At 40.4% G+C, this 12,711-nt stretch overlaps 1 protein-coding gene across 3 annotated transcripts in view; it reads right to left on the minus strand.

The window, feature by feature from the left end:
* Positions 1-263: 263 nt before the first annotated feature.
* LOC148832673 (kinesin-1 heavy chain) overlaps positions 264-12,711 on the minus strand; it is a 35,153-nt gene continuing 22,705 nt past the window's right edge. The window contains exons 15-27 of one of the 3 annotated variants that reach the window (XM_088918239.1): positions 12,180-12,323; positions 10,820-11,008; positions 10,366-10,483; positions 9,936-9,991; positions 9,439-9,548; positions 8,970-9,071; positions 8,375-8,435; positions 8,195-8,266; positions 7,291-7,395; positions 6,828-7,044; positions 5,922-6,057; positions 5,053-5,123; positions 469-2,938 (exon numbers count right to left, since the gene is read on the minus strand). In XM_088918239.1, coding sequence (XP_088774365.1) covers positions 2,919-2,938; positions 5,053-5,123; positions 5,922-6,057; positions 6,828-7,044; positions 7,291-7,395; positions 8,195-8,266; positions 8,375-8,435; positions 8,970-9,071; positions 9,439-9,548; positions 9,936-9,991; positions 10,366-10,483; positions 10,820-11,008; positions 12,180-12,323 — 1,401 coding nt within the window. In that variant the 3' untranslated portion in view covers positions 469-2,918. Of the gene's footprint in view, positions 2,939-4,159; positions 4,292-5,052; positions 5,124-5,921; positions 6,058-6,827; positions 7,045-7,290; positions 7,396-8,194; positions 8,267-8,374; positions 8,436-8,969; positions 9,072-9,438; positions 9,549-9,935; positions 9,992-10,365; positions 10,484-10,819; positions 11,009-12,179; positions 12,324-12,711 lie in introns of those variants that run through there. The other 2 variants (XM_088918238.1, XM_088918240.1) reach the window with 2 other exon arrangements.

Raw genomic sequence — 12,711 nt, forward strand, 5'->3', positions numbered from 1 at the left:
AAATATTAAATACTGAAATATCATAATATTCTCACAACCATTAGTTTTCATAATGGAAAAATAATCCCCAAAAACGTCAGTCCCTATAAGGTGCAAACAAAATTTAACCAAAGGACTAACCTGTGCACACAAAATATCAAAGTGAAATACAAAGGACATCCATGTCTATTGGAAAAACAACGAATATTTTTTTGCTAACTGAAAGTTTTTGAAAGGAACAAAAGGCACAAGAATCTTTTAAAGAAACACGGCAGAACGCAGGATTAGTGTCAAGAGAAGTTAATTTCAGATTGCATCATACAAAGGTTGTAATATCGAAAACATTTTCAGCTTGGTACATTACACTTCTAGGTATTAACTTACTTTACATTGGTGAGTAGAAACAATTTTATTCTTTGCACATGTAGTCTTTATCTAGGGCAGGCAAACCCGTTCAAAAATCTGTGATTTCATTGAATTTGAAGACAATTTGGAGTACTTTTTTATTTATTCACACATACATGTACAGCATGCAGTCAATCAGAAGTAGATGGTGGCATCACCAAAATCCCTTCAGAGCCTTCAGATGTGCCCTTGCTGTCTAGGAAAAATCCAGTACCATTGTCCATTGATGGAATCTTCACGGTCTATCAAAAATTTAGTTACTATTACACAGTAATAAATGTCAGCAGCTTTCTTTTTAAAATTAATGCAAATAATTTAGTCGATCACCATGAATAAATATTAGTTGCTTTTTTTTCTTTTACTTGTGTTCAATTTCTAGATTTGAACAATCTGGGCAAACAAGCCTACAGTAAGCACTTGAAAGATACATTACAATGCATTTACTGTTCTTACAGTGAACAGAAAAGAATCTGGTACACAGAGCATTGTCCTGTCCAGGTATTTTACCAGAGCTGGGAGTAAGTTCTCGGAGAAGTCGAAAATGTAGCTTCAAGGCAAACCATGGAAAGACAGCTTTATATGTAACACTGCATAAAAATCCAGTAAGTTAACATTGGATTTTATTCTAAGAAACCAAAGTGTCTGTTTTTTTTAAAAAGGACCTGGTTTCTAGGTGCAGGTTTATGTGAATAAGAGTTTTAAAGTGCTACAGACTGAATGTCAAATCCTCATCATATGCAGGTTATTTCAACCCACTACTAAGAAAATCAGAAGCTGATATTTGAGGTTTAATTTAGATTTCCTTCTCTAAAGCAAAGTTCATTCCCTATTTTTAATGAAGCCAATGTCCTGGTTTACAAAGGCTTATCAACACTGCACTTACAACTAAGCTGGGAGAATTCAGGTGTACAAGGCTACCAGGATGTAGAGATGTCTTCCCAAGTTTAAAAATTAAAATAAGGATATGGAAATCTTGTATAGCTTTATTTTTCTTTTGGGAGAAAAATGATAAAAAGTAAGAATAAAACAAAAGAAACCTTTCCTGACTATTCATCCTAACACCTTAAATAACTAATCTTACTGTATAAAAGGACAGCACAGAAAACAAAAGCAACAATTTGTTCAATTAAAAGCTTCAGCTCAACTGACTAGCTGATCAGCAGCCGAAGCAACAAATCCATTCTCATGGAAACGGAACTGAAAGGCTGAAGAGATCGGACTCAGGCTTCAAAGGAGTGTTTGCAATATCAGTTAAAAGCCCCCATCTGCCAGTCACACACTTCAACAAACGTGTTACTCAAGACTAACAACAACAACAGCCTGGCACCGAACATGCACATAACGTTTAAAAAAACAAAATAGAAAACACAGTCATGATTGGTCTTAAAGCCCTATGAAAATGGTATATTTGATAAAATTACCAGCAAAAATATGCCAAACCAAAATTAGCAACCAAAAACAAAATGACTATACATGAAGTTAACCTTCTACATGCAATGTCCACAAGTCAGTTATGGTGTCCTACTCATTTCACCCCGTTATCGATTACAGCCTCTTCACTCAAAAACCACTTCAGAGAAGAAATAAAGAGTGCTTTTAACTCATGATCACTATGTATTAAAAAGCAAAAAAAACTGCCATTTCTATGGCCCTTCAGCAGAATGTTGATTGATACCAACGCTGAGATTGAAAACAGAAAAGCACACAAATGGACAATATCATGGACAGGACAAGCAAGTGTTCCATTTCTGCCTAACAAAGGCATTTATGTATATATGTATAGTATTCAGTAACAATGCAATAATATTTTTTATGATACAGTACATTAATTTATTGAAATCCTGGCAATATGGTATATTGTTAATTCCTAAGCAGCTTCCTTCTGTTCAGCTGGAGTCTTTTCCTTTCACTAAAATTATCAAGGCCTTGGCTTCCACAGGCTTATGTCATGAGTGCGCCTTTCAGATAATCCATATATTACAGCATTTGTCCAATTTTCAGCCCCACATCCCGATACTCAAAACAACATGTACAGTGCCATTTCAACCTGTACAATGGGACAGTAGTGTTTTTGCTATCCGTTCATTTCAAAACTTTTAACAAGCTTATCAAATCTACTCAGAGAAACTTTTACAACCCCTAAAACAATGAAATTTACACAAATTAGTCTAGGACGTTTCTGCTAGGATTTTTTTTCCTTTTACATTTTTGAAAACCTGTTACATACATTCAACTTGGCACAGTGCAGACTAATCTTAAGACATAAAGGACAACAAACTGTGCAAGAAAACAGAGCTACACATTAAAGTCACCTGTAGTTATTTTGCAAGATGCCTAGATTGCACTCAGGATTTCCGTGTGGTTTCGTTTTGTAAGGAAAACAATCATACAGGAGAAAAATATCAGGGTAGAACTGTACAAGCCAGATATATTTGATATATATATTGAAAAATAATCCTGTGAATCCTCGTGGGACATTTTCACTGCAATGGAATGACAGGTTTCCTGGATCATATCTGCATCTTCCTCTTCGATTATGTTGAATATTCAGCAGCTGAAAACAAAAATATGCACCATTTATGTTTCATGTGAACCAGATACAGCCAATTCTACAGAAGCGCCAAAACAGATGTTTTAATGACACATTGTAGGCTTAGTTTTACATCTTAATTACAACTAATTTGTGCAGGTTCCTATTACTACCAATACTATTTTTATTTTCTAGGGAAACTGTATTGAACCTTTATTGCCCCAAGGGAGTCTGTGTTGAGACATCAACAGCTCATAAATATAACATACAGTCTATGACAATAACACAATACAACAGTATAATACCATAAAATGAAAACTTAAACAAAATTGCTCAATCAGAACTCAACCCCACCCCATAAGATTAAAAACAGACAATTAGCTGGTAAAGTCTCTAAAAACAACAGCAACATAATAAGATCCCTACTTCCAAACAATCTTTTCATTGTTCAACAACTAAATGCTTTTAGGTATAAATGACATAAATGCTCTCTTAGTCTTTATAGAGAAGATCTGGTACCTCCGCCCAGAGGGTAGAAGAGTATATTCTAAAGAATGGATGAGAGGGGCCATCTAAGATTTCAAGGTGCAAGGTTAATAATACGTTGCTCCATTAGACATGTTACCGAGTCTACCGGCGCACCTTTAATCTTGCCACCAGCCCTGACCATTTTGTTCAACTTGTTCTTGCTCTGCAAGGACAAGTTGTCTTTTAACTGATTCTCTGTGCCCTATAGGTAGGTCACGCATCACCCCAGCTCATCCCAAAGATGTTCAGTGGGGCGTACGTCTGAAGAGTAGGGCATCCATGGCATAAATATCACATTATAATCTCAAAAACAGCTACTGTTAACACAACAGCATGAGGGAATATAGTGCTGTCAGGGGCCATCTAATGCTGTAAGCAAGAATTCTGTAGCAATCTGACACTTCTAACCAGACCACCACGTTTGGATCTCTCCTCATCAAAACCTTGCGAAGCACTGGCTTTTTAAAAACATACCTCTGTACCTGCATGTCTCTTTTCATGCTTGTCCTGTATTATTGGCTTAACCATCTAAAATGTTATTCGCAACCCCAAAATGTAAACACCATCCTGAAAACCAACAAGGCAAAGTCAACAGCACGGTGGATAGGATAGTGAGAAATGGGAACAACAGAAGAATAATAGAAAAACGTTTGGAGAAAAAATGGAGAAGCGCTTGAAGAAAGGAACACCTTGCCAACTGTCAAGCATGGGGGTGGATCCATTAATCTTCAGGGCTGTGTGGCAGCCAGGGGCACAGGAAATATTGTGCGGGTAGAGGGAAGAATGGATTCTACTAAGTATCAACAAATCCTGGAAGCTAATGTCCCACAGGCAGTGAAGAAACTGAAGCTGGAAAGAGGTTAGATATTACAACAAGACAATGATCCAAAACATACCGCAAAATCAACTACAAATGAAAGATGAAGGTTTTGGAATGGCCTTCCCAGACTTGAATGTTATTCAGATCTGTGGGTAGATCTCGAACATGCAGTGCGTGCAAGAGGACCTAAGATTATTTCTGAACTAGAAGCGTTCTGCAAGGAAGAGGGGGGAAAAAAAGTCAGAAAGCAAGAATGGAAAGACTTAGCTAGCTACAAGAAACGTTTGGAGGTGGTGTTTGAAAGGGTGCCCAAACTTTTGCACATGCCACATTTACCGTTTCATTTTTTTAAAATCTGTTAAATTCAGCAAATAAATAGTAACTGTACATTAAAATTTGCAGAAAAATGTCAAGTTTAAGTTAAGTTTTTTCACTGCAGAGGTTGTGTTCACTTCTTTTCACTTAGAAAATCAATAAAGCATGTAATTTGGCCAGGGGTGCCCGAACATTTGCATACAACTAAGTCCTCTACAACAAGGCAAGCTGTTATGCTTCAACAATAAAAAGCTCAGCTGCAAAGGATTATTTTGAACGGTTTAACAAAGCATCCAAGAGCTTGCAAACAATTTAAAAGCCTGGGACTGCTTGCGTATCTCAGTGTTAGCTGCACCACAGATATTCATTTTCTTAATATGTAGTACAAATCTATAACACCGCAGCTTCTCTACCGGGCACTATCCCATGCATGATCTAGGCCTTCCATTACTGCAGGTCTTTACATACCACCCACCTTTGCTGAAATCAAAGTGTCTGAGACCAATGTCTCCATCAGACGAGGCACTAAGGATCCTTCCACTGACACTAGGGGAAATTCAGGGCTTTAGTTCACCACTACACCACTGATCTACGTTTATCACCTGCTGTCAATGCTTAATAATCTGTACTTGGGGAAGAGGAGAAACAAAAGAATGAAACAGAAAATAATTGCATAGCAGCAACAGGCAAAAGCTCAAGAAACTGGACAGTGTTCAATGTTGCATAGTTTTCAAAATCCGTAAAACCTCACACTGACAGCTTCAGGTTTGTGAATATTTATGGGCATTTGAGCTGAAGAAGCTTCAAGCCAAGAACCCTGGCAGGACGACGGGACCTGAATGGGTAACTGAATGTCGCTGCCGCCCGTTTCGACAGAGGTTAGAATGGCTACCGGATGTACGACTGAAAATCAAAACTTTGCCTTTGGAAAACATCCTGTAAAATGGTCATTAAAGGAAATCCTGCTTAAAGTACAAAAGCAAATCTATTAAAAATGAAAATCTGAAAAGCTAATAGAATAACTGCTGGAGTGTATTTTTATTCAAAATAAAGAAAGCCACGTCTGCTCTGAAATTCCTTCAGAACCAAAGGACCTGTGTTTTGATTAGGAGTTTTTGTTGCACACTCCAGCTGGAAAGGAATATGCAAAATGAAATTTAAACTTACTCCAGTTTAGTTAGGGAAATACCACTCTTGCCCTAACAAGGGCCTGAGAAGGATCCATCTTAAACTGGTGTAAAATGTCCCTATTATAGAAATGGCTGAACACAGCTGAGTGCTCTTCACTCAGCTCCCAGTCAAAGGGAAACGCAGCTCAGGGGGAGGGATCTGGTCTATACCCACTTCTTGTCCTGCTTCATTCCACCCCCTCCTCGGATGGATACCGTCTGGCTGTTCTGGTAGAAGTTCCCAGCGCTGCGGTTCACATTGGGGTGCGTTGGAGAGGCCACAGGAGGCTGGCCGGGGCGAATGGGTTTGGCTGAAACAATAAAAGGTAATCATTCCCACAGGCTGCCTCATTCCTGCAGTTCAGGCTTCACAGGTCAGCTGGACAGGCTGATTAGACCACTGCATTCCTCAAGCAGTACTTGTGCTGAAAGCCCTATTGTTTACTTTAATAAGCAATTGAGATCTGTTCTGGAAGGAGTACAATGATCTGTATTATACACACTGCAAATGTGAATTTCAGAGTTGCACAGCATGGGAATGTTTTAGACATTTTTAGGGGCTGCAGTAAAAGATGTCCTGAAGAACAATGCCAAAAAGACCTCAGGTAACGAAATAATTCATTCCTCTTGCTATGCTGATGTTTTAATTTAACCTGAACTTTGCACAATTTCTTTTTACTGGAATCTCTCAGAAAAGGCACCACACTGAACTTTATGGTTACACAGCTGCACGTTCAAGTGGGGGTGTTAACAGTGTCCTGGCCACAATTCCCCCTGGCCTTGACCAGTCATGGCCTCCTAATAATCCCCATCTATGAATTGGCTTCACTACTCTGTTCTCCTCCCCACTAGTGTGTGATGAGGGTACTGTGCATACTTTGGCTGCTGTTGCATCATCCAGGTGGATACTGCACACTGAAAGCTCTTTGGAGTGGAGTGTCCAGAAAAGCACTTTATAAACTAAAGGAATTCTTATTAAAATGCACTAGAGAGATTAGCAGCAACCTCACAAAACATTGGTAATATGTCTGGGGTAAAACTCAATAAATGAGCTTAGCCTGTGCTGCAATGGGCTCCTCACCTATCTGTGCCGAGTGCCCCCTCCTGGCCATGTTCTTGGCGCGCACAGCGTCCTTAATGCGATCCACTTCCTGCTGGTAGCGCTTGCGGTCGCGAGCAGCATTCTCTTTGGCTTCCTTCAGCGCAGACTCCAAGGCCTTAACTCTCTCAGCCGTAGCCCGAAGGCGTTTTTCCAGTTTCGGAAGCTCGCAGCGAAGGTCTGCATTGTCACGTACCAGCTAAAGAAGGAACAGGGAAATAACAGACACCTTAGCCAATTTCACACAGATGTCTTCTAATCATGCAGCTCGTAGTGCCTAAAACAACAACCTAGTCTAAAGGTGTAGTCTATGTGAAGTGTATTTGACTTCATGTTGCATCTGCTATTAACTATACTTGTGTTTGTAATTCTTAAATTCAATTATGCAACCCTTTGTTATTCAAACTCTCAAACGATAAATCCAAAGTTCCTGTGGTTTTCTCACCTGTTTGTGGACCTTTGTGAGCTGTTCGAGGTTGTTCTCGAGAAAGGAGATTTTCTGTTTCTGAGCAGCGCTGCCACCTGTGTCATCAGAGTCCATCTCAGCACTCTGCAAAAGCAAAGGCCATTCTGTTAATCAAAGCAGGGACGAACAGAGAACATTTCTGTCATCTTCATCGGTAAACCTGAAAATTTATCGGTACGTGTTTTACTTTTTCTTTGTGACTTACAAACGTTTTAGAACACGACGTATAGCTTAAGATGAACATAAACTAAATACACATTTTAAGCATTGTCAGGAAAGCAAGAGACAGCAATTTTAAAGTATGCTGTTGTGGCCTATCAAACAAACAGCTTCACTGTAAATAAAGGCAATGATTTTTCTTTATTTACTGAATTAATCTGGGAACACCATAAGATTATTTATTATTAAAACATAAGTTAGAGGCTATGGCAAATGTATGTTTGAATATAAGTCTCAACAGAAGGTAATCAATAGACGCAATGAGTAGTATCTGATTGATTAAATATCAATAGCCAGGCAATGACATTCATTGCTGGAAACAAGCACTCAAGGCTGTAGTTTTTAAGAAGCTGGCTCCACACACATACTCGTCCCCTTGTCAAGAATATGGTTCACATTCCTCCACTACCTGTATGTCTTTTTGAACTTGTCCTAATTCATTATATAGTTACTCTGCAGCCTATGGGAAGAAGTCATTTTCAACACAGTAAACGGTAAAACTTCAGCTCCATTGTTCCATGGATATTTTGGACTGAAAATGTGACCGATACATCATACTGTTTACTGGCACCAAATGAAAATTCTCATGGACTTCCATGACTCAAGGATACTGAATCCATCCAAAGACAATTTTGTTGAAACATCTGCCTTGGGATGACGTTACCTTCTTAACTCTGGTAGCCAAATCCTGCACAAACAATTTCCTCAGATTGTGCAGCGTCTGAAGCTCTTTTGCCTAAGACAAAACAAACAACGGGAATTAAAGCAGCACACAACCAGAGAAATACAAGCAAGAGGAGTTAAAGTAACCTCTAACGCCAACTCTGCAGAATGAAGCACTCACCACTGTCTCCTCCAGACCCTTGAGATCCTGCCTGGCCTGTTCTCTCCTGTCCTGCATAACCCTGAAATGACAAGAATTTCCTAATAGTAAATGTTGCATGTTAAAGAATCATGACCTAACCTGCCTCTGTGTAACAGTGCAATTTTATGTCAGGACAAACAAAGCACTAACAATCTTACAATAAGCCAGAATACTAATTTTATGCAAGTGCTCCATAAAGGCTTTCAAATGGCTTGAGAAATGTTAACGACCCCACAAACTAGTAAGAGCTTTATAGAGCTCACTCTGCCATCTGTGGGGACAAAATGCAACACCTCCCCACTCTGAAAAACTAAACAGCTTTACGTGAACGAATGAAAAATGACAGAGCTCACGTTTCAAAAGTGACAATTTTGACAGAACTCCTCGAAAAGCTATAAACAAATCGCCGCTTTACACCATACTTATCGATACTTCGATAATACAAAACTGAGTTAAGGATTGAGAATCCGCCCAACAAATCACTACTACAACAGTTCTAACGGAAGGGAAGTGCTCATCAGTTGAGAGGCGGGGGGCCGTGTGATGGCTTTGCTCTCTGCAGAGGACGACGTACGTGAGCTCGTGCAGCTTGCGGCTCTTCTCCTGGTCCATGCTCTTCAGCTTCTCGTGCTCCACCCGTAGGCGCTCCTGCTCCAGCATGATCTTCTGGTTCAGGCTGGGGGGGGGGGGGGGGGGGGGAGACAAAGGCAGATGCTCAAATTCAAAAATGGCACCAGGCTGGAAACCCGTATAATTTACTACTGCAGCTCCCCACTCAAACTGCAAAGGTGCTCGAGATCTGCAATGGTGAAACGTCAAGGCTGCATCTTACCCAACACCACCTCAGCACACTGCACGTAGCAGCCGTATACTGGTATAGATTTAAAGTTCTGAGCTCCAGCAAACACGGACACAATACATCCTCCCATTCCCATTCCCCTAAAGCTAAAAAAAACTAACATTCGTTTATGGATTTAATTGCTGCTGAATAACCCCCTTGATCAAAGTGAAAATGGTCCAGAACACAGGGGAGAGTGGCTTACTCCTGGAGCTCAGTGATGAGCTTCTCCTTCTTGTCCAGCTCGTCACGGAGGCTGCTGATCTGTTTCTGATGAGCCTCGCGGTGACTCTGAATCTGCTGCTCCACAGCCTCCTGCACACGGAAGGGCAAAAGTTACTTCTGCCGTTTCATTAATAACATCTACACAGGAAGGGCACGAAACCACTTAAGACTAGACAAAAAATATTCATACACCACCCACAAGCTATAATGGTCTCCAAAGTTGCTTGGAAATAAAGCACTATGATTATTTTTGTAATGCCAATATGTATTTGAGCTACATTTTAAGAGATGACATTTTTAAAAAAAGTTAAACACTTTGTGTAATCTGTGATGTTTGTATTCCATTCAAACACTTAGAAAACTCTGACACAAAGAACACAAATATATTCCAACAGGGTGGAAAAATGTACAACACTTGGAATTCAGAAAGAACCGGTCTCGCACTGCTCAGTAAGAGCAGCTGGCAGCTTGCTGTACCTTGACTTCATTGGCAGTCTGAATCTCATTCTCTTTCTCCATAGCGTGGACCTTTTCTGCAAGACGAACGTAACGGGGTTATTTAACCACTAGGAGGCACCATAGAGCTAAATGAAGGCACAGTAAGTTTTTACAAATGTATGCTATTCATTATCAAAAGTAATCTCACGGGAGTTTATATTAAGTCTCTCAACACATTTACATTCTATTCAAACAGGTATTGGAAATTTTAATTTCATAATGCCAAGGGTGCCAAAAATTATTTATCCCCTGGCATTTCCATCAGGGAAGAAACACTCGTACATTCGATATACACCTAGCACCAACATGTCATTAGTATATGACCAATGTTAAATATTCTAGAGCAGGCATTGAAATTCACGTCAAAACAGCCACAGAGCCTCAGGTCTTGAGGTACAGGCAGTCGTACCCTGTGCACTGAGCTTCACCAGCTCTTCGTTAAGCGAGTCCACGGACTCCTCCAGCTGCCTCTTCTTCTGCTCCACATTCTGCAGGTACTCGGTCAGAGACTTGATTTTGGCTTCATGCTGGCAAACAACAGTCAACAGTGAAAAAGTTTCTGTGATGCTGGAGAACAAAATGTCGTCATTTATTGAGAAGGGTACTGCGCTGTGCACAGATTAAGGGTAGTCTAGATACTGAAGTTCTTTGATGACAGAAACACGCCTATAATTCATGCTCTTAACACCTCACAAAAACTTATACTTGGTCTGTTTCAGAATATATATGGACTGTTTACACGTTTTTCCAGCCAGCAAGAGTGCAACAACACAGGTCGGGCCTCCATCTCGATCACAAACTCTGCTCCACGGAGCAACAGAACTCGAGGCCCTTCTGTGAGGGGCCGAGCTCTCCTACTCTACCTGGGAGATGCGCAGCTGACAGGCAGCCAGCTCCTTCTCGTTCTCATCCATCTTCTTGTTGCTCTCCGTCTGGGTACTTTCCAGCTGTTTGCAGCGCTTCACCATTGACTTCACCTCCGACTTCATCTTGCTGATATACAAGCGAGCCACGGTGAACTCCTCGTCGATCATCCCACTCCCCTCGTGTTGCTGCTCAGAAAGAACAAAAAGAACAGAGCTTCAGTAAACAAATCCATCAAGGCTCATGCCTTATTTCAGCTTCAGTATTTGGTGCTAAATATCAAAGCTGAGATGCAAATCCTGTTCAATTCAGGAGGTCAAAAGTAAATGCAGGTCTATAGCTTAAGTCTTAAGAACTGAAATCCACACAAGCACTGTACATTACAGTATCATTTTAAAACCACAGCAAATGCCCCAACCAATAAAGGTGCTCACTGAGAGTCCTGTGCCAGTGGACAATCCAGCATTCCTCGGTGGTCAAACCAGAAGGCTAGAAAAAATTAACTCCAATCTCCCACAAGGCTCCATTTTAACTCCTGCATCAGCGACTTACCAAACGCTATATACTGTATATGCAGTTGACAATGATTTTAATGCACAACAAATAAAGCTGACTGGGCAGGAACTGTCCTTCTGACTACACCGAGAACACCCTAGACAACATAAGGCTCTGCCTAGTTTTAATAACACAGCTCGATGGACCATCCTGGAGTCTGTTTCTAAAACACCCAAACACACCACCGCTACTACGCTTAGAATGTCTACTCCGCTAAGAATAATTTGTGCCAGTATAGGCACAGAGCACCCACACTTAGGTTGGCCTCACTTAAACTGCAATGGAACTTCTAATGGAAGATGCGATGTTGAACTCTTCCAATGCAAGACAAGAAGTACCCTGGATTGTGACTGCAACCCTATGCCACAAGCTACAGAACACGCATATTCCACTTATCTGATGGACAAGATCGGTTAAGCAATGAACCAATGAGATGCAATGATTTGCATCTCAGAAACTAGATACTGATTATTGGAAACTAAGCCAACGCAATATGAAGATTATTCAGAGTGCAGGTTGAGCCTATTGCATTAACAGACGATAGCCAAGTGATCTAGTGGCCCTTTACATGCTAGGCACCTTTGAGCATATAGAGAAAGCCCCAGGCAGGAGGAACTCTGCTGTATGCACTGAGGCAATCAAAGGGTAAATACACAGTAGGTGATTCTTAAGATTGCAAATGTCCTCACCTCCCCTATGCAAGTACTAGGAATATAGTGGTATGTCAATGATTAACCATTTCCAATGACAAATCAGAAGTGGTAAAAAGCCAGAACATGACAGGTTTATGTGAAAGTACCTTACCTTGATATCATTGCTTCCTACTGCAATTCCTATTTCTGCCAAGTCCTTGAGAAGTGATGACATCATTTCTGTGACCCTCTTCTTCTGATGGTTAGTCATTTCCTTAAGCTTCTGAAGTTCCGAGTCTATTGATGCCAGAATGCTCTAGATATAAAAGGGTATCAAGCGTAAATGTGAATGTCCACAAGTATTACAGGTAGGGAGCTGCGTCAGCACGCGGAGGCTACAAAGGAACAGGTAAAGATTTATTCCATGCTGGAAAGGGGAAAAAAAAAAGACATTTCCGTAATTTTTCTTTTCCTTTGAGCACGGAATAAAACTTTAGTCGTCCACAAGTATCACAAGCTCTCCCTTCCCTTTATTCCTTCTGGAAATACAGTTTCCATGTAACTGAGAACACAGATGAGAATAAAACACACGTAATACAAAAATGGTTCAAGCAAATAAGCAACTGAATTGTCCTCAACTGAAATGTCTTTAGTAGTCAGTCTCGGTTTAATTCTATTAACAATGATGACTTGGAACTAATCCT

Source organism: Atractosteus spatula, chromosome 6 (assembly GCF_055471065.1).
Source record: "Atractosteus spatula isolate fAtrSpa1 chromosome 6, fAtrSpa1.hap1, whole genome shotgun sequence".
NCBI classification, from domain to species: domain Eukaryota; kingdom Metazoa; phylum Chordata; class Actinopteri; order Semionotiformes; family Lepisosteidae; genus Atractosteus; species Atractosteus spatula.